The sequence below is a fragment of the Colossoma macropomum genome, unplaced genomic scaffold, assembly GCF_904425465.1.
Source record: "Colossoma macropomum unplaced genomic scaffold, Colossoma_macropomum, whole genome shotgun sequence".
NCBI classification, from domain to species: Eukaryota; Metazoa; Chordata; class Actinopteri; order Characiformes; family Serrasalmidae; genus Colossoma; species Colossoma macropomum.
Window position 1 is genome coordinate 15260710 of NW_023494790.1, and position 27451 is coordinate 15288160.

At 36.9% G+C, this 27451-nt stretch overlaps 2 protein-coding genes across 7 annotated transcripts in view; both read left to right on the top strand.

The window, feature by feature from the left end:
• Positions 1-1686: 1686 nt before the first annotated feature.
• Positions 1687-16919, top strand: tubgcp2 (tubulin, gamma complex associated protein 2). Of its 3 annotated transcripts, none has more exons than XM_036572282.1 (18): positions 1687-1782; positions 2258-2424; positions 5938-6066; positions 6184-6360; positions 6465-6624; positions 8115-8322; positions 9482-9681; positions 10248-10437; positions 10670-10815; positions 11528-11708; positions 11852-12032; positions 12268-12440; positions 12556-12684; positions 13798-13918; positions 14073-14216; positions 15779-15907; positions 16136-16299; positions 16417-16919. In XM_036572282.1, the coding sequence occupies exons 2-18, from the start codon at positions 2275-2277 to the stop codon at positions 16490-16492; spliced, it is 2658 nt and encodes an 885-aa protein (XP_036428175.1). In that variant the 5' UTR covers positions 1687-1782; positions 2258-2274; the 3' UTR covers positions 16493-16919. The 3 variants fall into 3 exon arrangements, with proteins under 3 accessions (XP_036428175.1, XP_036428174.1, XP_036428176.1); XM_036572281.1 differs by having other exon boundaries at positions 1700-1829; XM_036572283.1 differs by lacking the exons at positions 15779-15907; positions 16136-16299; positions 16417-16919 and adding an exon at positions 14311-14489 and having other exon boundaries at positions 1700-1829.
• A 1822-nt stretch (positions 16920-18741) lies between these two features.
• myof (myoferlin) overlaps positions 18742-27451 on the top strand; it is a 90268-nt gene continuing 81558 nt past the window's right edge. For all 4 annotated transcript variants that reach the window (XM_036572284.1, XM_036572285.1, XM_036572286.1 and 1 more), the window contains exons 1-3: positions 18742-19097; positions 19725-19780; positions 21935-22026. In XM_036572284.1, the coding sequence (XP_036428177.1) occupies positions 19010-19097; positions 19725-19780; positions 21935-22026 (236 nt within the window). In that variant the 5' untranslated portion in view covers positions 18742-19009. The remainder of the gene's footprint in view (positions 19098-19724; positions 19781-21934; positions 22027-27451) is intronic.

The following is a 27451-nucleotide window of genomic DNA, read 5'->3' on the forward strand; positions in this document are numbered from 1 at the left end:
GTGTACAGTTAATAGTATAAAGACATAGTATAAAGTTTATAACATAGAGTGGTTATTTAATAGAGAATTCCGTTACTCTATTTATAGCATAGTTTTATATGAGTTCATAAGAAAAAGACAGTTTATAGCATAGTTTACATATAGACAGAGTTCATAGTATAAACACATTTTATAGGTTCTTTAAGGGTTCTTTAGTAAAGGGAACGGTTCTGTTTAGATCCATGAGTTCTCTATTTCATGCTTAAATTGTTCTTTGCGTGGTGAAATGGTTCTTCAGATTGATTGAGAATGTATTGTATATGAACAATACACACTTAAAAAGATGGTTTTTCAAGGGTTCTATAGCAAAGAAAATGGTTCTATAAAGACCTGTGAACACTTTGCAGGATTAAAGCATTCTTTGCATTGTGAATGGGTTCTTCACATTGATGGAGAATGTACTGTAAAGGTTCTGTATAGCACCAAAAAGGGTTCTTCTACTGTTACAAGCTTGACATCATGACAATAGAAGAACACTTTTGGGTGCTATATAGAACTGTTTTCAAAAAGGTTCTATATAGAAGCTTCTACAGCACCATTCTCCATCTGTCTAAAGAACCATTTCATGATGCAAAGGACCCTTTAATCATGCAAAGGGTTCTTTGACTGTTCAATGTTCTAAATAAAACATTTTGCTTTACAAAAGAACCATTGAAGAAACATCTTTTTCAAGAGTGTATATGTTTAAAAACTCCAGCAGCACTGCTGTGTCTGATCCACTCGTACCAGCGCAACACACACACTAACACACCACCACCATGTCAGTGTCACTGCACCACCCAAATAATACCTGCTCTGTGGTGGTCCTGAACCATTGAAAAACAGGGTGAAAGGGGGCTAACAAAGTAAACAGCTGGACTACAGTCTGTAAGTGAAAAACTACAAAGTGCACCTATAATGTAAGTATAATAATTAGAAACAAGTGAAGTGGCTGGTCGGGGTAAATAAACTTGCCTTGCCATAGTATAGTATATAGAGAGTTCATAGCACAAAGGCAGTTTATAACACAAACAGAGTTGCTTACATAAAGAGAGTTTATAGCATGAAGAGTTCATAGTATGAAAAGTGTCATAATAATTTAAATGAATTAAAATGTATGAATATCAAATTTCCACATGGCTACAGACAGGTACATCCATGAAAATGGATATAGTAAATAAATATTGTCATTAGTGTGTTCCGATGGTAGATATCACCAAATGAAACAGAAGCATCATTAGCAATGTGCAGGCTTTAATTACAGATGACTGTAACAGGCGTAGATAAACCATGGCGATATTCATCATCTTTTCTGCTGGAACCACAGGCTGCAGACAAAATAAACATTTATGTCTTTGTAGTTAAGTACACTTTTTAAGTACTTTTTAGAAAATGAAAGGAACGTACATATTCACCAATTAACAGTGAAAAGTGTAAAAATGTAGGAAGAAGAAGAAGAAGCTCTCTGAGGCACTCTGCTTATGTAAGATCTTTTCATTTCATTATCTCTCCATTGCAAATGTAATTATTTAATCCATTACATCCTCATCTCCTCATTTTCTCTCCCCTTCCTACACATCTATTTATCATTTCCCCAGCTGCACTGAACACATTCGGCAACCTAATAGCTGCTGTAAGACAACTTTTATTTTGTAATGCTGGTAGTTTTGGCGGTCCTTCTAAAGGAAAAAACTGGTAGTCTCTGACTTCACGTTAGGAATGACAGAGATGTTGATATATTAACTGCAAGCTCCTGCAGTTGTGGTAATGTTGGCTAGTTTCCCCAACGTTTATATACGCTGTCTCATGTGGTAAATATATTTAGAGGATTTTTATCTATGAATAAGGGGGTTTTTGCGTTAACAGTTTGGGCTTTGCCAAAGAAAGCGGCTGCCTCCGTTGATGTTAGCGGCAGCTAGCGAGCTAATGCTAGGTAGCTAGTAGGTAGAGAACCTGCAGTAACTTAAATGGGAAAATGAAACTCGCTGTGTTGGCTGGCTAGATATAGCTAGCTAAAGTTAAAATGGTAGTTGGAGAAACTATTTAGTTTTACTGAAATAATACCTGTCATTGTAGTCAGTTTGGTTATCCACTTTCATCCACAGGGTCGTTAATGCACTTATTGTTCTGATGCGCCGTTGTCTGTAACTTGCTGGCTTTCGTCTAGGTAACGGTAACGTTGACTGTTTAGTCACAGCAGGTGATAAAATTAGGTGAATATTGTTTTTCTTTACTGCAGGTGGTTGATGTGAAGCCATGAGTGAATTCAGGATCCATCACGATGTCAACGAATTGCTCAGCCTCCTTCATGTCCGAGGAGGTGATGGGGCTGAAGTGTATATTGATTTACTGCAGAAGAACAGAACCCCATATGTCACCACTACAGTGTCTGCACACAGTGCTAAGGTAGGGATCGAAATGTTAAATGAAAGAGGCAATTTCCACCTTAGAAAGGAGAATAAGAAGCTGTGATCTAGTGTCTCAGAGTAGAGCCTCCCCTCTTTAGATTGCAGCTTGTATGAGAACTGTGTTCAGCTGTCTCTGTTATGCAATTTGAGCAGCATATGTATTGAAAAGTACTGTGAAGTGCTTTACAGTATACCATAACACTTTCATGAATGGGTAGTGTAACATACTACCTAGGGCTGGGCAATATGTATAACAGTATTTATTGTTATTAAGATGAATTATGTCACAATGAGCATATCATGGATGTCATCAATACTAAAAAAAACACTTTGCAACTGCATGTTTGATTACAAAGACAGAATTATTAGTAATTGGATTTAGTACAGTGCAGGATGAAAAACGTTGATGGTGGTGATAGGAACTAGGTGCAACACAATTATAGCCATTTTGTTTATTGTCCAAAATGACCAGTGAATGTTCATGCATACAAATTTTTATAGGTAATTTTGGTAAAATAGTGGTTAAGCTGGGGAAAAAAAATTCTCAAGGGACTACTTTTGCCTTACAACACTCTGCATGTACATCTCTGTCTTAAATTAATTAAAAAAACCTACTATTAAAAACCTTATCTCAAAACTACTTTTGTCTATGTCATCAGGCTGCATATTTGTGACTATTTCATGTAATAACTTTCTGTGAGGGAACTTTTAGAGGCATTAATCACTGCACACGTTTGGTATCATCACCACTGGGAACAATTCTAGCTCATTAAGTTTCTCTAGAGTGATGTATTTCACATAAAACCACCCTGAATGTCTTTGTTTACATAAAGATTTAATTATGCAGACATTTTGAAAAATTGGAGTTCCTCTTTAGACTACAGATGCATCGAAATTGAAGTTCATGGCTGAAATCGGAACTGAGGACACACTGGGCTGAAAAGAGAAAAAGCTGACAACAAGTAAAAAAGTTTACATAAAATAAGCATACAACAGCAAATCGTTGGTCATTTAAGGCGACCAGTTTAAAGCATTTAGTTGTTCTCAGAACAAAACCTTGTATCTCAGAAAAGCTAATTTACAAAAGAAAAAACCTCCTTAAAATTTATTGGAAGTCAATGGAGAAAATATTTATTCCAGGTAATTTTGGAGTAGGTTTATTGGTCTTTTCATCTTGATATTTTGACACAATGTAAAGGGCAGCTGGCATTGTGAAATGTTATCAAAAATGGAGGTTTAGTCCCAACAGCAACAAAGCTGTTTGAACTGGTCTGCGCTGAAATGTTAAAGGAAGGGGGGGGGGCGGGTAGGTGTTCTAAATTAGGAATGAGGAAGCGGCCATCGGATTAGCTGTCGGGGCAGGACAAAACCAGAAGCTAAAAGTGATAACACACAGGAAAAATAAAGCAAAACACATTTTACTGCTAAATTATGCTTATTATGTTTCTAATTTCCAAGAATTGCAAAAGGTAGGCTACAGAAATATCAATGTGAAATGACAAGTGACCTACTTTTCCCACGTTACTCATCTTGTCTATTGCAATGGCAGCAGCAGTCGCAGGTGATGACAGCCTAGAAAATTTCATAATACATGACCTTATTCTGTTGATATGTTTTTGTTCATTTTTTATGTACATGAAGGATATCTGTTCGCATTCATGAGAATCTCCAGTTCATAAGTATTGTCCAGCTGTACCTGTACATTTGTATTGTCTCCAAATGTGCGTGTTAGCCATCTGAAAATAATCCCCTGGAAATATTAGTATGACAGAGAGTTTAAGATGGGCTGTTGCACGTAGCCTCCAATACAGTCAGCCCTGTGATCGGTCACTGCTGTCGGAACAAAACCTCATATCTCCAAAATGACAACTTTTTTTAGTCCATTCATCATGAAATGTATACATAATGTAAAGGGCAACAGGCATTTTCAAATTATGTCAAAAACTGAAAAACGCCAAAAATGGAGATACAAGGTTTTGTCCTGACAACAGCGATATATATATATATATATATATGCACATAGGACAAACAAAAAGTTCCAACATATATGTGTGTGTGTGTGTGTGTGTGTGTATATACACACACGCACACACACACACACACACACACACACACACACGCACGCACGCATATAGTTATAGATATAGATAGATATACTGATCTAAACTAGAGTTTTGCTTTGCATTGTTTTTTTAAGAAGTATTCATACGAGTTAAATTAAACCACTAAAATTGTTTGTAACCACATGAAATGTTTTTTTTTAGGTTCAATTGACACTTGTTTTTGTTTTCTTTTTTGTTTTTTTACAATGAATGAAAAAGCATTCATTACATTAGATACATTAAAAACAATGGTATATATTTATTGTATATGAACAAATTAAGTAATAGAATGTAAAAAAAATCCAGTTCTGTACATTATCTAGCAAAGAAAAAAGTCACAGATACTGTAAATGCTTAGTTGATTTGGTGTGCATTATTTGGCCACATTTTGTCATCCACACCTAATGTCCTGTCTTGCCTATATATGTATAAGTAAGCACTTGCTTTTTATGTTCTGAGCCCATAACATGCTGTCCATTGTGAAGAAAATTCCAGAAATGACCCCTTTTTATAGTTGGTCACCTGGGTGGGAGTTGAGATGGAAATCAATTGTAGTATAGAAGTAAACAAGCACAAAGGAGGAAAGAGAAGACATTTGGAGAAACAGTTGTATTTGTTTTTTATTAAGTATGTCAGTATTTCTGCTCACACGCTACCAGTTTCTACCAGATGCTACCAGAAATCTAACATTAGTGATCCACATGCCACCGATCTGTCTGCCAGTTATACACAGTGTGTTTAACCAAAATAACTCTCTGGAATATCACCGCTCTCTGGCTGTATAACGCAGCTCTCGGGCTGTTTAATGCAGCAGTTTACTGCAGTGATGGGGATGCACTGCCTGAGATAAAGACAAGCTATGCGAGACATTTGATTGACTATTTTGTTTAGTAGCTCATGCCATTTGCTTGATTAGCTTCATGGCTTATTATAAAGTTTATAAAAAACAGAGAATGCCAATGATCACTTTCAGTTTTCACACAGTTCTGAGCCAGGGATGAATAAACTCTAAAACTAAAACAGCAAGATTCAGCTCACCACATATTGTGCATTATCAGTGTTGCAAAGGCCTGTGAAACAATAATGATTGACAAATGTTATATTGTGCTGTTCTTGTACAGAGCTAAAAAAAAAAAAAGAAATGACACTTTTTTTTTTAACCAGGATTCGAGTCGATGATGATTCTGGGTTCATAATTTGGTATTCTTACAATATTTAGATCAAAATTTGAATAAAGAAAATGATGACTATAATCATGTTATTGTTAAGTACTAATGCTGGTGTGAGTTGAACGGTGCTGATGTTTGGTGTTCAAACCATGCAATTACATGAGATGACATTATAGAATGTCTTTTTGCAGTAAGATGTCACAATTTCACAATTCACTGTTACATCCCTGTTTTTTACAGGTTAAGATTGCAGAGCACTCTAAAACACCGGAAGACTTTTTGAGGAAATATGAAGAGCTGAAGTCAAAAAATGCACGCAACTTGGACCCCCTTGTTTATCTCCTTTCAAAGCTCACTGAAGATAAAGAGGTGCTCTGAGTTAATCAACTTTTGCTTGAAATTGTCATTAATTTACACATGAGGACTAGTTACTGCTGTTGGTTTGTTATATTGCAGCCAACCTGGATTATGTGCTTTTTTCTCCAGACTCTGAAATGTCTGCAACAGAATGCCAAGGAGAGATCAGAGATGTCTGCAAATGTAACATCAAGCAGCACAACGTCCTTCAGTATTCCTGCAACCAGTACCAAGATGTCAATGCAAGAGTTGGAGGAGCTGCGGAAGAAGCTTGGGAATGTCACAGCCAGTGCCAGTGTTCCACAGGTATTTACTTAACAGTCCTCCCTAAAAATGAAGCCATCTCTGTTCTCTAGAGGAGCCAACATCATGTTAAATTGCAGGGACTAAACTTAGTATTTCTTTTACAGTCTGCTGAAGTTATTCGTAAGATGCTAAGAGACAGACACAACAAGAAGAATCCCACACAGCCTATTCCGGTGTTTCCAAACTGGGTGTATGATAGACCAGCATTGATTGGAGACTTTATCACCAGCCCTACACCAATGGGGGATCCAGTGGTGGCAATTGGTAAGCTCAGGAACTTTCAGGGTCAAGTTTTCCAGACAAGGTTTTAGTCTAGTCTTGGACTACACAACATTTTGAATGGAGAGTCTCCACTGAAAGGACAGTGTAGTCTACAACTAGGATTTTCCCTAGTCCAGGAAATGTATGTGTAGGCTATAGCTTGACAAATTGATGGCAAGGCTATCACTCTGACATAGCCAAAGACTGACGATAGCTGTCCTCTCTTTTGCGCGCGCACACACACACACACACACACACACACACACACACACATACACATACATTCTTTAGTATTTCTCTGCAATCATCACTGTTGTAATAAAACCTTGTTTCTCTGACATGTAAACTTTTCAGGAGAAGAAACAAATGTCGATGCAAAAAAAAGTTTTAAATAATTTTTGACAATTTCTATTGATCCATTTATCAGTAAAATTCCACTCACTGTAAAGCACTGTTGGTGTTTTCAAATGATATTTATATTTTTTAAGATGTGGAATTTTTGATGTGACGCTGGCAATATACTGCTATTCCTGATAGCTCGTACCTGTGCCAGGTTAGCTTTCACTTGGTTTTTAGCTTGCCTTATTAAGTTTCTGCGACTTTAACAGAGAAACCAGGGGGAGAACACAGTTTTGTTAAAGCTGTGTAGGTGGGACAAGCAACATCAGCCTTGTAATTGGTGAAGGTAAAGCTTCTGCAAGATTTAGACAGCCCAATTTACACTGAAAGGGTAAAATTGTGGTGAAATACATCTGCCATTTAGTAGACACAAGTTATTCATAAGACATACTTTGTGTACGTATATTGCGTTCCCATAAGAGCAAAGATAACCTAATTAGAAAAAGAAAACACTGACTTAGGTTCTCTGGAGCTTTAGACAAATTTGATTTCTTATTTGTAAAAATTGGCAGCTTCTCCCAAGAGCATGTATAAAATACTAGACTTGATGCACGTCTGATTGTGATTCAGTTATCTGCATAATATTTTGTTGCCCACACATAGCTGTTGGTTCCATTTAGTGTCTAAATGCTTGATGCTGTGTGCGCCAAGTGTGACAAAATATCACATCTGACTATTTTGCCTGAAGTTGGCGATTCTGGAAACAATATATGTATTTTTTCAATTGGTATGTATATATTTTTTAAAAGTGGAATTTTGAATGTGATCCTGACAATATACTGCTATTTTTGTTGCTCACACGTGTGCTAGATTTCACTTGGTATTTAGTTTTTCTCACTAAATTTCTCTGACTCAAACTGATAAACTGGGGCAACACAGTTTAGTTAAAGCTGTGTAGGTGGGACAAGCCACATGAACCTTGTAATTGGTGCGGATAGTGTTTATGCAAGCTTTGCCCAAGATTAGGACTTTCATCAAAATGAAGGTATCTGTTCTCTAAATAGCCTTGTCATTTTTGTATAATGTTGTTTGTTCCTCCGTATAGATATCAAAATATGGGAAAGTCACAATCCTTAATTCTGATGTGTTCACAGGGACAATGCCGCTGCCTGTCCAGGAGCAGGCTCTGGTTGAAGACTTGCTGTATGTGCTCGTTGGTGTGGATGGAAGAGACGTCACAGCCCAGCCTGTGCTTGGCAGGCAGAGTCGCTCTTTTATAGTAGACCCTTCTCTGGACATGTCTATTAAGGAACTTGTGAACCGTATACTGCCAGTGGCTTCGTGTTACTCTACTATCACACGGTTAGTAGATGAGCCATCAGTCACCGATAGTTTCCCTCCAGCACGACTGTGATAGTTGTGTTGCAGTCTGTCGCAGTCCATGATCTGAATCAGCCCTGATATGTTGTCTGGCTTTAGAACATTATGTAGCAGCGGGAGGTAGATGCTTGTGGGTTTTTATTTTTTTTAACCCAGGGTTGTGGCTTGTTTAAGTGACAAAGCTGTGCAGCAGCCTTATGCATACAAAATGGCTTCCCTCACAAAAATGAACAGGGGCTTGAAAGATTTTTATGTTATGATTATGTCTGTTACTAAAAACAAAAAAGACAATGCATAGCTACATATCAGCAGCATTTAGGCTACTTTACATGATTAAGCTTTAGCAATTTTATTATTTTAACAAGAAGCTTTCTAGGATGCAATATAACAAGTATATACAGACATATATACAAAATATAGACATTTCATCATCAATCAGTATTTTGATATGCAAAGCACTAGTAGTGCCAGATTTTAAATACAGCCATCAAAAGCTCTTTGTACATATGTATGTATGTGTGTATGTATTATTATATAAATAACAATATTTATCCAGTTAAACAGGATTAATTATGCTTTTTGTAATGAAACAAGCAGTTGGTCAGTGGTCTTTAAGTAATGGTTATATCCACAATATGCTCAAACAAGCATATTGTTTATCACAATAACATTTATCACAATGAAATTTCATTATATTGGCCATCTATAGGCTTTAAACACATGTTTCATTAAAATCTATGGTAAAAACTACTAAATCATACCAAAACAAAGTTAGCTTACATGTTTCTGTGCTAAAATAAAGCATTTATTTATTTTCCCTTGTTTAAGCAGGCACGGCAAGTAATGTGGTGTTTTTGGGGACGCTTGATAATTTAGGAGAGTTCTGAGTTCGGGTGATAAAATATTGATGCAGGCAATGCTCAGTATTACAGCAGGGGTGCGTCAGCCTCTGACTCAAGAAACATCTTTAGGGTTAGACTTATTTTTTTCAGTAAGCAAATGATAATTCCCTAAATCATTGTTGGCTTTACATAGTACAGTGCATTTCTAAAACATTCTGGAGTGTTCAAATTACCTTTGAAAGTATATTATCTCATGTTAAGCTCTGTTGTTCTGTATTGTGCCTGAACTGCCTATTCAGGTTCACTGAGGAGAAATCTTCCTTTGAGTATGGTCAGGTGAACCACGCACTCACTGCTGCGATGAGGACTTTAATGAAGGAGTATCTCATTCTGGTGACCCAGTTGGAGCACCTGCACAGACAAGGCATGCTCTCCCTGCAGAAGCTTTGGTTCTACATCCAGCCCACCATGCGCACCATTGAGGTCCTGGCCTCCATTGGTATGCCTGCGTTTATCATTAAATTGATGATTAGTGGCAATGTGCTCAATCAGCAAAGACATGTTTTGTGTCTGACGTTTTCTTCTTTAGTTTTCTACTGGAGCTACAACACTAATGTAGCTTATCACACTTTTCTCAGTCTTGCGTTAAGTTATCTTAAACACAGACGCATTATGATATGCTGTTAGCGCCAAACCGGGCAAAAGTTCATTGCATACCTGAAAATGGTAGTAGGGGCTATGTTGAAGCCTGAGTTCTGTCTGTATTTAGTCCATTTTTATAGGGTAACATATTTTGGCTGATAGACGGCAGAGGTGAGGAGAAAATTATGTATATTTGTGAACAAAGAACTACTTTTACAACAGTATACTTGGCAATTTTCACCATTATATTTTAGCATTTGACCTTCAAAAATCAAAAGTCATTCTTAAAATGAGCTAGTGAGACATTTTCAAACTGTAAGTCTTGCTTTTGGAAATAATGAGTGTTGTGCCATCTGTATTTAGGCTGATGTGTTTGACATACTCAAGTAGCTAATAGGCTTCCTCCTTTGTTCTGTCCTGCAGCCACTTCAGTAGAGAAAGGAGAATGCATGGGGGGCTCAACATTAAGTCTGCTTCACGACCGCACCTTCAACTACACTGGGGACAGCCAGGCCCAAGAGCTGTGCCTCTATCTCACCAAAGCAGCCAGCGTTCCGTACTTTGAAATCCTGGAGAAGTGGATCTATCGGGGAATCATCAAAGATCCGTACAGGTACAGAAAATATTGGATTTTTTTACAGCCGATATGTACATATGATATATTTTACAATTTCCTTTCGGTTGGTTTAATTATTAATCCTGCTTATTGAAATTGTTTCATCTATTATTTATGTTTGTCCCCATACCCTGAGGTGGCTTACTGGATCATCATTTCTTATTTTAGCAGTGTTTGAAATATGCTTTAATATGAGAGAGTGCTAAATCGTATCTTCTTGTTTTGGTAGTGAATTCATGGTTGAAGAACATGAGCTTCAGAAGGAGAAGATCCAGGAGGATTATAATGATAAATATTGGGATCAAAGATACACCATTGTGCAGCACAAAATCCCATCTTTCCTTCAAAAAATGGCAGATAAAATACTCAGCACGGGTGAGACTAAATGTCTATGAACGCTAGAATGTCTGTATTCAAATCATTAAAATGTAAACAAAGTATTTCAAAGTGGTTAAGCTCCATTTCTTAGCATGTAAACGTAACTCAGCAGGCGTCACTCTGCTGATTTCAATGCTGTATTTAAGTGCCAGTATTAGAGCCGATACTGATACAACACCACATACTGAGTTAAAATTGTTCACACAATGGTGATAGGAACCAGATTTCTGAAGGCTTTCTGAAGACTTATTACATGAAATGGCTATGAATACCTATTGTTTTACAATAATAAAATGTTTTTGTCCATTTGTTGTAAGGCAAATTAGTGCCCAAAGAAACTTTCAAAAATGTTTTCAGATTTACCACTATTTTACCATTGTTGGCGTACCATAAAAAAAGATTCACTGGTCAGTGTGAATAATAACTAAAATGGATGTATTTGCATTGTAGTCATTGTTGCCATTGCGTCCTCTGGTTCCTACCACCACCACAGTAATGAAAGTCAGTAAGAAATGTTGGTAGGTTTTCCTACAATTAACCATTTCACATTAAACCACACTGAATAACTTTTTCACCTAAGTGATTAAATTAGACCTTGGATGACCTATTAGTGAATATCTATTAGTTAAACTCTTTCTCAGCAAGGAATCTTAATTGGTCTGTTGTGGGTTTTTTTGTTTGTTTTTTTTTTTGTATTGTACTTTCCCAGGAAAGTACTTGAATGTTGTAAGAGAATGTGGACGCGATGTGACCTGTCCAGATGCTAAAGAGGTTCTCTACACATTGAAAGAGAGAGCATATGTGGAACAAATTGAAAAAGCCTACAACTATGCCAGTAAAGTCCTTCTGGACTTTCTTATGGAGGAGAAGGAGCTGGTGTCACGACTGAGGTAAACTTTCTGCATACTGATAACCTGTATTAGTGTAGCCTAGGCTTAGGCTTAATCTGCATATGAGACATAAACCCCAGCTGTTTCAGCTCAGTGCAAACAGCAGGTGGCTTCACATAACTTTCTTTTCTGTGTGTATTTAGGTCCATCAAGCACTATTTTTTAATGGACAAGGGAGACTTCTTTGTGCACTTCATGGACCTGACGGAAGAGGAGCTGAAGAAGCCTGTTGATGACATCATCCCTCCTCGGTTAGAGGCTTTGCTGGAGCTAGCTCTGAGAATGAGCACAGCCAACACAGACCCCTTCAAAGATGATCTAAAGGTACACTACTTAAACATATTTGTCTCTGCCTAAAGGTCTGCCTAAACCAAATTTAAGTAATTTAATATTCCTTGCAGCATCATTAGCTATTAGTTATAAATATGACTTCAACGCTTTTATATGCCATGGAAACCATGTATGAAATTTACAAACTGCCATTAACAGTCTGATTATTAGTCCATTTTGGTACCTGTTCGAAGTAATAATGCTTTGAAATGTTCCTGTTGTTCTCCAGATCGACCTGATGCCCCACGATGTCATTACTCAGCTGTTGCGGGTGCTGGCCATAGAGACAAAGCAGGAAAAGGCCATCATCAGTGCCGACCCCACTGATGTGGCTCTCAGTGGCCTGGAAGCTTTCTCTTTTGACTACATTGTCAAATGGCCACTGTCACTTATAATCAACAGGTAAACAGTTTTATAAGCTGTGGTTTCCAACTGCCTGCTGTGTAGTAGATCATCGTTTGTTGTTGTTTTGAACTGTAAGGCTGACTACATACTAAGATCAAAACTATTATTCCAGGAAAGCTCTAACAAGATACCAGATGCTCTTCAGGCACCTGTTTTACTGCAAGCATGTCGAGAGGCTGCTGTGCAATGTATGGATCAGCAACAAGTCAGCCAAGCAGTACTCATTGCACTCTGCTAAGTGGTGAGATAAAACCCCAAAGGGAGGGTGGGTAACATATAATATCATTATTGTGATAAATTACCTCACAATACCACTTTAGTTTAAGACCAATTATAGAGTATCACTAAAAAATAGCAACAACCAGTAAATTGTAACTGGCAGAGATGGCATATCAGTACTGATGGTTATTGCTGTTAGGCCAATATCAGCAGGAAATGGTGGATCGGATCTCGGAATAAAAGAATGAATCTGATGTTTTTATGATGAATCTGGTCTTTTAACAGATCTTGCCTGAAATAGCACACACTCACTTTGTGTGATGTGATATTAGCTGTGTAGTTCTTACTGTGGTGTAGTTTGGTGTAGCATGATAGCCTACTTTTAGGTAGACATGCACTGATATGGGAATTGTAGGCTGATGCGATCAGTATTATGATCAGTCAGTATTTTCATATACATGTCTGCTGATACTGATGCTGATACTCAAACATGTGTGAAACAGGACTAAATCTACCTGGATTGGCATTACAGAAAATGTAACATTTGTGTATTTAAGGTTACAAATGCAGTAATTTCGGCTTCGCAGCCGAGCTTCGCCTAAACGTTCTGTTCTTCCTGAGTAAAATAAATACATCCATTATCAGTTTGAAAACTCGATCAAATGTAAACATCTGTCCAATGGTGATATTTTCAAGAAATTTTCACCTTAACAATATTTTTTTCTGGTATCTCACTAGTTGGAACAGACAAAAAGAACCAGCAATGCAACATTTGAAAAAAAATAGTATACAAATGATTCTGTGACACGCTTGTGTTTCACACTGCGTATGTTAGACAATGTTAAATAAATGTAATTAAATAAGGATAAGGTGTACAGTACACCCCTACTGTAAGGTGTACAGTACACCCCTACTGTACACCATTAGTAATGTAAGTGATGCAATGTAAATTATTTACACCAATGAGTCTTTGCATTTGGCAGAAAAGAGTTTTGAATTAGTGAATGATTTACCACAATCTGACTCTAATCATGAGAGAGAGTGTTATTGTTTAAACCATAAAGCTAATAAAAAGAGCTACCTTCTACCTCCTGTCTGAATATAACTGACTGTCTTTTCTATCCCTGAAATGTAGGTTTGCTGGTGCCTTCGCTCTCAGGCAGCGCATGCTGAACTTTGTGCAAAACATCCAGTACTATATGATGTTTGAAGTCATGGAGCCCACATGGCACATCATGGAGAATAACCTGAAATTGGTGAGAACAGCACACAGATATCAGATTCTGTTTATTTTGTAAAGCACTGTGACCATTTACTAACATTGTCTTCTGCAGTCTCTTGCAGAACATAATAAAAGAGGGTGAAACCTTAAAGAAAAATGTTAGTATGCTCATTTTATCCTCTTTGCAGGCCTCCAACATTGATGATGTGCTTTGCCATCACACCAGTTTTTTGGATAACTGTCTGAAAGACTGCATGCTGACCAACCCTGAGCTCCTGAAGATTTTCTCCAAGCTCATGTCTGTCTGTGTCATGTTCACCAACTGCATGCAGGTGTGTAAATGAGAGAAATACAACAGCCAGGTCACAAGGTCATTGACATAGGCTACGTTCACATGACAAGCCTCATTGCTTAAATCTGTCTCAGATCTGATCTCTCTGACCTGATGGTTCACGCTCGTTTAGGGAAATGACTCATCTGTCATTAATGTGAATGAACTGGCGTCCTGAAATTTCAGATTTAACCCACATGTGCACATCCTAATCAATAATGTCACATTAATGAATCATGTGTGTCATAAACAGTAAATAAATTAACGAGCAGAACGAGCCTTTGCTGTGAGGTTAATTAACTCTTAGCTGTTCATTATTAAAGTAAGAATTAACTTCAGGTTCGGCGCTGCTGCCATGGTAACGCTGAATGATGGCACGCGCAGTGGGAAAAAAAACACATGAATTCCAATCTAAGCGTTCTCATTAAGATTGCATGGCCACAAACTGGATACGTATCCGATCTAGGACCACAACTGAAAGTGACTCAGGTCGGATTTGAAAAGATCAGATTTGAAAACATCAGATCTAAGTCACATTAGGGCAAAAAATCAGATTTGTGCCACTTCAACCTGGTAATGTAAACATAGCCATAGAGGCCATTTCAGAATTCTTAAAGAGCACTACAAGTTGAATTTTCCTCTTTAGTCTGTCTGATTATAGATATTGTTTTGTTGTGCATTCTTGCTTTTATTGTGTATCCTGACATGTTGCAGTAGTTGTCTTTCAGCTTGTGATACTGACAAACTTGTGTATTGCTCCGTTTTCAGTGTTTCCCAACCCTGTCCTCAGGGCCCTCCTCAAGGTCCACATTTTTCCTTTATCCCTGTGTGTTGTGACTTAGGTTTGAGCAAAAATATTGATTGTCTCGGGGGGCCTGAGGACCATGTTGGAAACCACTGGCATAAAGTATTCAGGGGTAGGAGGGGTGGAACTGCATTACATTACATTACATTTTTGTGATAGCAAGGGTGCATTTACAGGACAAATTAAGGCAGTTGTTTAGTATTCTGCACAATATGACAAAATACGATATTGTAATTGTATTATTAGTTACACTTAACTGTTCATTTTATCAGGTCCACTTACTATATAGGTGTGCTTTGTAATTCTATAATTATAGATTGTTGTGTTGTGCAAGAAACCATAATTAACAGAAAATTATGCAGAAGCCACAATGACTGAATATAATATACATTGTTCAGTATTTAGTGTCCATTCCTTGCCTTTATTACAACGTCCATTCTTGCTACCAGTCTTTCAAAGAAATTTGCAGGAATATTTTTCCACACCTCCGATGTTCAGTCTTACAAGTTGGTCGCATTTTCTGCTTCACACAGTCCAGATAATCCCGAACACATTCAAGGACGTTGAGGTCTGCCAGGTCTTGCACCCTTATCTCATTTTTTGGAACACTAGTTTTGAAAACTCACTTACTTTCACCTTCCTTATCCAAATGGATTATTTTATATCTAATCTCCTCAGAAATCAGCTGAAAAAAAGGGGAAAATCTTCATGCTTTATTCAGTTTCACATAAGTTAAGAGTGATTTGATTTTGTTGTAGCGATTCACCCAAAGCATGAGAATGGATGGTGAGATGAACTATCTAACTTTAGAACATGGAACCATGGAGGGCCCTCCAACTCAAAGCGAACGCACCGAGGAGGCTGAAAAGAAAAAACTTACTTCCAAGGTAAGTGACTAATAGGTATTATTGTGCTTAAAAATAATAGTAATGGACCATAAGGTTGGTTTAGGCTGCAGTAATAATTCAGTCTAGTGTATCATTATATGATTCATGTCCTTGCATAGAGACAAACATAGCAATAATACTGCATTAATAGTTCATTGACAGTTTACATTGAGAATGGGATCTAGGTCCGAGTTGGCTATTTATCTCATTCATTTTCCCACCTTGCAGTTCTTAGCTGAGCATGTAGATTTCCTGCAGTCAGACTCCAGCTTTGAGGGCACAATCAGTAAGTTTGACAGTAATTTCAGCACGCTGTTGTTGGACCTGTTGGACAAGCTGAGCATTTACAGCACTAATGACTGTGAGCACAGCATGATCAACATCATCTACAGGTGTGTGAGACTTTGAGACACATGGGAAAAGTTTAATTTGTAAATTGTAAAAGAATACAGCTGTAATTCCTTAAGCAGAGTCTGTAGTCACAGTTTGAGCTGTTTGTATTTTTGCAGGTTGGACTTTAATGGTTTCTACACTGACAGACTGGAGCGCATGGCCGTTGAGAGGAGCCAGAAGGCTGCTGCATAACGCTGAGGACCTTCATGACAGCTTATCCTTATGATAATGTTAATAATTACTGTATATCTATAATAGACTTAAATGCTTAATGTTATAAAACCACTTTTTTACTATTTAGTAAAAATAATCGTTCAGCTGCTTGACAGTTTGATGCGTTTTTGTCTTTCCACAAAATATGTAGCAGTAATTATGTTGTACCTTAAGCAATTCTCACAGAAAAAAATACTAACTCATAATATCTTTAGCACTGTTTGTATTGTGTATTTTTTAATTTGTAAAGTCCTGTTATGTTAGGGTTTTGTACAATGGTGTTCTGCCTTTTAATTGTCAGCCATATGAACATCAGTGACAAATTTGATGGCAGTTTTCAGAGAAGTTATTTAAACATACACTGTAGGAGTGTGTTGTTATTGACTAAAGTTAATTTTGACTTAAACCAGACGACAAAACTTGCATCCTTACGAATGCTCCAGAAATGTATTGTTTTGGTGCCATATTAATTAAAAATGTATCAAGCCAAAATTTATGAGCCATGAGTAAACTGAACAAACAGAGACACTGCAGCCAAAATGAAAAATTTGCCCATCGCCATCACTGCTAGAAAATCCAGTGTAGACTGCCAGCATATTTTGTGTTTTGGATGCTGGTATGATGGTCAACCAGCATGACCATGCTTCTTTAACCTACTGGCTAATGCTGCAGTGGTTTATGGTTTAAACAGTTGCTTGTGCCATTGTGCCATATATATATATATATATATATATATATATATATATATATATATATATATATATATAAATATATAAATTATAAGAGACAGATGCAGTCTTTGATGAACAGCTAAAATAGCTCTTTAAACTTTAAGGTAAAAGAAAATGTTTATTTAAAAGACAAATATATAGAATACAATCATAGGTGAGAGTAATATATAGAAAAGAATGGCAGTGATCACTGTAAATAACACAGATACTGTGTACCAAAAAAAATGAACTGCTGTCTGGTGGAGTCGTCAACTGTGTTGCCTCCCAACTTTGTTTTTGAATTACTTCATGCAGCTTTCGGGTGGTGCAAAAATTATGTTAGACGAAACTCACAACATGCAACTAGTTGCGTGAAAGTGTCACTGAATAAAGCCGAAATCAGTTTGGTATTTATTTATTTTTTTATGTATTAGTAATTATTCTGGGACTGATAGGGTTAAAAAAGTAGGCTGAAGTAGAGAAAACTTGGTTGTATTTATTAGCCCATTGATAGAACTAGAGCCCTTAGCCATTTTATAATCAAAATTATAACAAACAGGTGAAAGGGATCTAGAAATGATAAAACAAAATCTCAGAGAAAAAGAAAGTCCCTGTGCAGACCAACTACGCACTTAAAAAAAAGATGGTGCTTCAAGGGTTGTTTAGTAAAGAAAATGGTTCTTTGTAGCACCAAAAATGGTTCTTCTATTATGACGTCAAGCTTGTCAACCGTTTCCTTTTGGTGCTATATAGAACCCTTTTCACAAAGGCTATATAGAACCATCTACAGCACATTCTCCATCAATCTGAAGAACCGTTTCACAATGTAAAGGGTTATTTGAGTGTTTATGGTTCTATATAGAACCTTTTTCTTTACTAAAGAACCCTTGAGGATCTTTTTTTTTCGTACCCCAAAATCAAGATGTACATCACACTATCAAACAATACCTGCATCAAGCCATCTAGCAGTAGAAGAGCTATCGAAGATGAATATTACAAAAAACAAGTTCGCGTATCTTATGATTGCTGTTTTTGTACCTTATTTTTACTCTTTCATTTTTTATTGTGAATAATGTGAACTATTAATGCAATAACAGAATAACAGTAGGATATATATACATACATACATACATGTGTGTGTGTGTGTGTGTATGTATGTATGTATATATACGTATGTATAGAGAGAGAGAGAGAGAGATCCCCACCAGATTCCAAGATCATTATCATAGGAGTGAATTCACTAGTCGTTTTGGGTAATAAACAAAATGGCATACTTCGAATGACTTTGTTTACATCACAGCGACTGAATTATGCAGATACTGTTGTGAAACTCCAATTATAAAAAAATCCACGAACTTAAACATCGACTCAAAATAGGTTATGAACAGTTTTGAACATTCGAACCGTTGGGAACCAGCAGGGGGAGCCAGGGAGCCGCCAGTTAAAGTAGTGAAATTTGATCTAATCGTTTATTTATTTCATTATTTACTGCGATGCTCATGGGACTTATTTTCACTTTCTGTTCTTTAACACTTATTCCCTAAACATAAAACTGTTTTTAAAAACCGAGCTCTTTAAGGAAAAACTATTATGATAATATTCTCTGGCCCAGTAAGTCAGAGCAGGTAGGCTGTTCTGGTGAAAAGGGTGGAACTCCACACCCTCCTTTCACTGCTTAATGAAACACAAGCGCTCCACTGGATTTATTTCACTGAAGAAGGAAGCTGGAGGTTAAATGCTAAAACGCTTCACTAACATGACAAGATAAGAAAAAACAACTCCAGTCATGTTGCGTGTTGTAGTCGAATCCGCTTCAGGACTGCCTAAAAAGAGACTTGGAAATCCGGACCCCATCACATTCGTTGTGTTTAAAGGTAATGCTTTTAAATGCTCTCTCAGACTGAATGAGTAGCCTGCATGTTTCGTTAGTAGAATGAGATTAAGGGTAGTTTTAGAAAGGTATGTTTCAGGGTTATTTCAAACTTTTGGACAATATAGAGATGGTACACTTTATGTATTTCTGACCTCTGAATACACTACACTCGTTTATTAATGTGCATATATTTTCCCTATAGCCCACTTCGGGTACATTACTCTTACTCATGTCCTAATGGTTCATTTAAAGTCATCCTACACATAGATATTATGCAAATTCCCAGACAGCGAAAAGTCATTAGAATCGTAAGTCCTATCTTGTTGCATATATTGAGAGTACTATTCCTAGGATACGCTAATAATTGGCGTATGGTGTCATGGAAAAACACAGGGAAAGAATTTGAGCTCAGGTTTTATAATGTAAGTATGATGGCATCCCTCGGTTTTGGAATATAGAAGCTGCACTATGGCTTTGTCAAGGAAAAATGTCGGCCTTGGCTTAAAAAAAAACTGGCTTTTAACTGTGCGTCTGTGTGCCAAGTTTAAAAAACAAAAACCCTGAATTGGCCTGCTCGTGTAGTCTGTTTGCTAAAAGATGAATTTCTGTGCATGTGTTCTTCTTTTAGGTGAAACAAAAAAAACTCGCTCCATTAGCAGTGAAGTCAATCCTGTGTGGAAGGAGGTAGGCATATGCTTAAAAGTGAAAGTCTTTTGAAGTCAGATTTGCATAAGTTTCTTTTTAAGTCCAAATGAAGTCAATCAGCCAAAACATGTTTGGTGTCCAGAGTGGCGCTCATTTTCCCTATAGCCCACTTCTGGTACTCTTACTCATGTCCTAATGGTTCATTTATAGTCATCCTACACATAGATATTATGCAAATTCCCAGACAGCGAAAAGACATTCGAATCATAAGTCCTATCTTGTTGCAAATATTGAGAGTAACTCATTTTCAACTCATTTTGCCATAGGGAAATGAATGTTGTCGTCATTCTGTAGTCGTTATCATGCCCATATTAGAAACCTCAGGTCTAAGCAGATTTATCTATAGGAAAAGTAAACGCTGCTTTTGATCGCTGCCCTGTGGAACAAAGATTTTCCAAAGCTGATGGATTTTGCTGTTTACATTTTTTTCCTCAGGATGTCACTGGACCCCCTCAGTTACGAGGTGATTAAGAAGTTGAAATTTGTATTGTGCTGACATCATACGACTGGCTTCCTCAACAGAATACCCCACGCAAACCAGTGAGCTTTGTCGAATGTGGTAGTTAAAGCTGCACTATGAGTTTTTTTGTCAAAATTGAAAGAAGTAAAAAACACATAGTGAAACATCGTGTTCGTGGGCTGCTGCAAGTAGCCCTGTAAAGCCTGTCTTATTAAAAGTCAGGGGTGTCGGGTCGGATTTGGTGGGGGTTTTTCAGAACATCATCGTTATGTATTAATATCATACGTACAGGCTCGATGTTTAGGTCACAAATGCAAAATCAGCTGTATACTGATAAAGATATGGTGACAGTAGTAGATAATTCATTTACATGCTTGGAAGACATTCTTCATCAAGATTTGAACGGGTTCTCTTTGAAGACTGTATAATAAAATAAGATAAATTAAGATAATCCTTCATCAGTCTCACAACGGGGAAGTTCTCAGCGTTACAACAGAAAAGGGCTAGCAAGGCACTCAAGAAAAAGAAAAGAAGAAACAAGGAGAAAAATGAACAAGCAAGTAATTAACTTTGTTAATTACTTAACAAGGTTTTTTACAGTTTGTTACTTGTTACTATGTAGAGAATATATATATAATACTAAAAGTAAAAAAATAAGATAAAAATATAAACTCTATCCTTCACAAAAAATTAATAATATAAAGAAATATAAATAAATAAAAGATATTTACACTGCAAGGATATTCTGCCCGAAATTCACATGGAGTATCGTACATGAGGTATTGATTTATATTACACATGGGTTGGTGAGGAGTTAACAATATAAACATTATAATAGAAAAGCAAAAAATCTCGCAATCATCATATTCGGGGGAATATGGTGAAGTGGAAAGTGTCTGAAGCACAATCAGCATTATAAAATGTTCTGCATGTTACGTGCGATTACACATTTCCACCAGAGAGGTGTCAATTCTCAAAACTTATGTAATGTAGCTTTAAGCTGCTTTGGTGTCATTTCAATGTACATGAGTGTTAGTTTGCTTGTAGCATGTATTATTAGTATTTCAACTGCTAAATTATCTCGCAATTCAGAGGATCCATTGGCATTTGTGGGACAGTGTACACAGAACAAAACGTATCTGGTTTCGAACATTTTTGTTTGCTGCAGGGTGTGATAACAACGATTTGTATCATTTTTTCCTTAGAGAAAAACTGCTTAGAACCAGAGTTCTGAATATAGGCATGATACACAACTTCAGAGGTCTGTTGTCTGTGTTGACTATGTTGTATAACTTTGAAGATAAATTGAACTACAAAAACCCATGGCTTTATACTGGCAGAGCTTCATGGTATATTTGATATATCCACGTGCTTGATAAATGATGTTGTCCACGTGCCAGACTTTGTAGTCCATTCTAATTGATGGGATATGTTTCCATTACTTATTAGCTAGGTTAGCCTTATTACATCATGCTGCATTGGTAGTCATCATTAGCTACATTAGCTACTGGTAGTTCCAGCGCAAAGCTAAAGAAGCTAACTTTGGATATCAAACATGCAACCTGTATATTTACCTCATAAAGAATCTAAACATAATTCTTCACGAATGTTTTAACACCACAGTAAATACTAACCAGGATTGTGAACTCTTAACTAATGTATTTTTGTTCCAGATACTTGAGTTTGATTTGAAGAGTTCCCCTCTTGATTCCTCTTCCTTCATTGATGTGATAGTGAAAGACTTTGAGACTCTTGGAAAAGACAAGTAAGTCCTACTTAACAGAGCTCAGAAATGTCTATTCCAGTACTGGACACAGTGCATTTTGTTTTTGTGGCTGCTTTTGGGCCACCATTTAAATCTGATTAAATCAGCTGCATGGCAGCTAAAGCTAATGAAGTTAGCTGGTTTAGCTGCAGTTTTGGGCTATCCTTTTTGTAAGACACTAAAACTGCATTAGCAGCCTTCATTGCAGTACACAGACCAGTTTAGATACCAGATTCAGATTCTAAACGTTTATCACAGCCTTTAAAGTGTTAATGCGGTTTATAGTTTTGCCTCCTGAGGGACATAACACTGTAAAAAATATCAAAGATGGTGTCACTCTGACAGCTGGGATAGGCTCCAGCACCCCACCATGACCCAGAAGGATAAGCGGTTTAGATGATGGATGGATGGATGGATGGTGTCACTCTTATGCAGTACATGGTGAGATTTAGCAGTTTTCTGCTACTGTTACACTGATGTGGTTGATACTTCCTAGCTGGTAAAAAGGGTGTATCTTTTCCACTTGCCAGTTTATTAGGCATTGTACCTACTCACTTAACATTTAGAATATACAGTCAGGTCTGTAAATATTTAGACATTGACAAAGTTCTTCTTATTTTAGCTGTCTACCACAGCATATTGAAGTTGAAATAAAATGGTGAATATGATGATGGGATACGTTTCCATTACTTATTAGCTATGTTAGCCTTATTACATCATGCTGCATTGGTAGTCATCATTAGCTACATTAGCTACTGGTAGTTCCAGCGCAAAGCTAAAGAAGCTAACTTTGGATATCAAGCATGCAGCCTGTATATTTACCTCATAAAGAATCTAAACAGAATTCTTCACAAATGTTTTAACATGCCTACATTGTACCTACTCACTTAACATTTAGAACACACAGTCAGGTCTGTAAATATTTGGACATTGACAGAGTTCTTGTTATTTTAGCTGTCTACCACAGCATATTAAAGTTGAAATAAAATGGTGATTATGAGCTCAAAGACTTTCAGGTTACTTTTTGATTGGGTGGAAGATGTAGAAATTACAACTATTTTCAAACATGAAAATGAAAACCCTCTGTATTTACTCTGGTGAAGTCCTTTCTTGATTGTTGACTTTTTATCTGGTCTAATGTTGTGAAGGGGTTTTCCATCACCAGGAAAGAAGTCTTCTGTCATCCGACACGCTTGTTTTACATGGTTTTCCGTGTCTTTTAGTGTTGCTGAGCTGCAAATGCCATACTTGAAATCAACTCTAGACCTTTTATCTTACTTGTAAGTGAAATCATGAGAATTAACACACACAGCGGCCAGCTGTCAAATTACTTTTGAGCTCCTAAATATGCATGTGTGTGGCTATGGAAATGGTTGTAATGCCTTCACCGTTTACCAGATTTGAATGTAATACCCTCAAATTAAAGCTAAAAGTATGCACTTTGAGCTTATATACAGGGTGTGAGTGAATCAAGCACAGAAGTGTTGCTGGGATAGTTATTAACACAAATTGTGCATAAAATGCTGGGGTGGTTTCTAACTATACTCACTTACTTTCTCATAGATTGTATTGATATCTTGTATTGGTATTTCATTGTTTAGCTTGTCTTAGTGTTTAATTGTTTGACTGAGTTGTCACTTATAGCAGTTGCATAACAAATGTATTACATTTCCTGTAATAAAGTATTGTAACACATTGCATTTTAAATCATTGTAGTCACATTACAGTTAATGACTTATGTGCCAGTGTAATTTGTGCATGCATGTTCTACTAGCGTCTGCTGACTTCTCAATTTTCATTGTTAATGTGAGCAGTGCAGTATGACCTGACTCGATTGAGTGACTACCCCAACACAGAGCGCATCCAGTCTTATTGGGCCTGAAATATACAGTACAGTGCAAAAGTCAATGACCAACCTTCATTTAATTAATTCCTGGTCACAGCAGTTATTCATTTTTCAGGAGATATTTTTGAGGAGATTAGATATAAAATTATCCACTAAAATAACCCACCATCATATAAGCAGTACTTTTTGCTTTCATCTTTGAGAGAGGAAAAAAATCAAGCTCCACTCTTGCATATATCTTCCATATCTGAAACAAATCCACAGGTATTTCTGTCCATCTCTCCACTGTAAGAAGACAGCTCAGCGCTATGAGTCAGAAAGGATGTGTAGCTGTCAAGATGATGTTACTGAGAAATGATTATGTTGTGCAAACAATGTCTAAGACTGAACTTTGTAGGAGTGGAAAATATATATTTTTTTAAAAACTGGAAGCAAGTCTTCCAAAGAGAATGCCAAAATAAAGGCAAAGGATAGACAATTTTAGATTTAGTTGTTGAGGCTTTTATGTCATTTTCTGTTGAGTATATATTTTTAAAGGAAATTGAGTAAATGAAGGCTGGTCTCTGACCTTTGCACAGTACTGTAGATACTGAACCAATTGTACACCCATGAGTTGCAGAAATATCCAATTTCTTAACATACCAGTTAGCTTAAATCAACACAAGACAGACAGCCCTGAGGTCTGTTTATTTCCTTCTTATTTTGTTCCTTATTTTTCATTTTTTATTCATTTAAAGTAGTTTTTATATAAGAGGCTCCTGACTTGTTTTGCACTGGCTCCTGTTACACCACTGTTAGCTAACAGCAGTACGTTGGGAAACTGAAGGATTATCTGGCAGACTCAGGTGTGTCTCTATACTGTGTTGTTGATCCCTTACAGTTGGTCCACACACCCTTAAAGCCACGTTCAGACTTGCTTTGTGAACATGTGAAGGGGAGAGGAGGGGAAAAATATTTAGCAATAGTGGACGAGTGAGAGATTAAGGAGAGCAACACTCGAGGAGAGTTAAACAGTGTGGTGCTGTGTCTTTCTCTTAATTCACATTCCGTTGTTAAATTTGCACATGCAAATTTTGAGACGATACTATAACTACAACTGGCGCATCGTGATGGAAGTTAAGTGCATTAAGGAGAGGGTAATAAATGGCCATGCTCTGTTAATTGAGGTCAGAAACTTAATAAGGCTCATATAAGGATGTGACTGTGCAGGCTCATGGTTTCCATGGGGGGAATGAATGCGAGATTCATTCCAGGTCTGCACAGAAGAAAAGGACTGTTCAGTCCAAACTTTTACACTTCACAGTACTTCCAGCAGAAGGACTGAAAGTGAAAAGTTCAACTTGGAGTGTTTAGACTTGTTTACAATTTCCTGATTTTTTTTTTTTTTCTTTTGGGAATAGTATGTACTTTAATAACAGGACTACATTTTTAATGTTTTTACACTCTAAAAATGTAGCTCAAACTTATTTTTTTAATAAAAATATTTTTTTATTTGTGCATTTTAACTTCTAATAAATCAAAACAAATTTAACACTCTACCATGTGAAAATGTAAACTCCAAATCCCAGAAAAATAAATCTAAAAAAGTAAAAAATATGAAAGGAATTTTGGGGGAAAAATAAAAGGGAATTCATAGAGCCCTATGAATAAGTGATTTTCAGAATATGGGTTGTGACATTGCAGTACAGGGATTAAAGCTGGATCAGTGCACATCTTTTGTTTTTCCAGGAGAGCACAGCTAAGTAAAATGCATTTTAGATCAGTGTCCATATTCATGAAGCTTGTCAGAGTGGGAGTGCTGTTCTAGAATCAGATTCCTCTGTGACTTACTATGACAGCTTGTAGATCACACTCCTGCTCTGAGATGTTTCTTGAATACGGGCCCAAAACCGATATCTAATATTTTCAGGTACATTTCTGAGAAATTTTGTTAGCTAGTAGCCAGCTATGTTAGTAGCCAGCTGAGACAAATTTTGTTAGCTAGTAGATTTGTCTTGCCACTACGGAGGTCAGCTCATAGCTGGCTGAGAGAAAGTTTCTGAGTCTGAAGGAGATTTTTTTTTACTCTCTGCTGCAGAAGTTAGCTTGTAACCGGTTGAGAGAAAGTTTCTGAGCCCGAAGGAGATTTGTATTCACCACAACAGGGTTTGCACTATAGAGAAATCTAACACTTATTTCTGTAGAGTTACAAATAACATTAATAAATTGCAGATGTTTTAGTGCAGTGGCACAGCATCCCAAATGTACAGTATCATCAAATATCGTTTTGGTATATATAGGTCAAATTTAAACACCTGTCTGATGCCGATTCGTTTTTTCAAAGTAAATATCTGCCAATACCGATATGAATCCGATATCATTGTGCATTACTATCCAGTACTGTTGGTATGTCATTGCAACAAGGCATTTTGGAACAGTTTTGGTTGATAGGAAAGCGTAAACTACAGTTTTAACAGAGGTTAAAGAGCAATTCACATTTTATAACAGGGGCTAGTGCAAAGTCATTGGCTCATTTTCTGTATTACATTGTTGTATGTGTTCCCATTTCTTTGTCCAGTATGACTTAAAGGTCTAGATCATCTTGGCTTTTGTTTGCTTAAGCTTGATGTGTGTACTGTGGTGGAAAAGCATTAGTCATATAAAGTGACGTCTCAGGGTGGATGTTCATCTGCGCTGAGTGAGGAAAGAGTGTGCAGTGTGCTGATTGTCTGACATGGCTAAAACAATTTAGCAAAGAGGAAACAAAGACAATTTTCATACAGTGATAATATACTATTGTGTCCAGTTTTAGGCCACAGTTCCTGTAATGCTTTTATCTGGAGCTTTTCTTCTTTCACTGTAGTGTGTCCTCTGTTTAACCCAGTGGAGAAAGCTTCATATAACATTTATATAACAATTCTTTATTGTTCATGTCTGCCTTTCTTTGCAGTTTGTTGTTAGTTTGGTGAACAGAAGGTTCTGTTCTAGTCTTTAGACTGAGTGTCTCAACACTTCTTCCTACATGCCCAAACATTTCACAATTCATTACAGGTGTAACCCTTTCCCTGCTGTAACCCTTTCAGCTCATTCAGTCTTACATTACACTGAAAAAAAAGATGTATTAAAGGGGAATTCCAGCAATTTTAATCTGTATAATTAATGTTGAGATATTAGCAAAGTCATTCACTTTAACGTGGTTTAACGTGAAATGCTAGAGAAACTTACTGACTCAAATTTCTTTACAGTGATGGTGATAGAAACCAGGGGTCATGGTGTCTACGATTCAAATGTAGCCATTTTTATTTACTCACCAAAATGAGCAGTCAACCTGTTACATGTATCTTTTCAGTCTTATATGTATATGTTGACCATGGAAATACAGTGGTAAATACGAAAGATTTTCTTTGGCTACTATTTTGCCTTACAGCGCCCTGAATGTACCACCCCACCATGAATGGATTTATAAGTAAATATGTTTTATGCTAAAATCTTATCTCACAACTATGGTAAAACAATGCCTCAGGCATCAGACAGTGTATTCATAGCATTTCTTGTAATAACTTTCCATGAGGGAGCTTTCAGATGCATTAAACTCTCTGG

What these genes read in the sequence shown, in the direction of transcription:
- tubgcp2 (XM_036572282.1), top strand. Translation starts at nt 2,275, where the DNA reads ATGAGTGAATTCAGGATCCATCACGATGTCAACGAATTGCTCAGCCTC. An exon ending in CCAGTGCCAGTGTTCCACAG is followed by an intron (nt 6,361 to 6,464) that starts GTATTTACTTAA and finishes TTTCTTTTACAG; the next exon opens with TCTGCTGAAGTTATTCGTAA. An exon ending in ATCATCAAAGATCCGTACAG is followed by an intron (nt 10,438 to 10,669) that starts GTACAGAAAATA and finishes TTGTTTTGGTAG; the next exon opens with TGAATTCATGGTTGAAGAAC.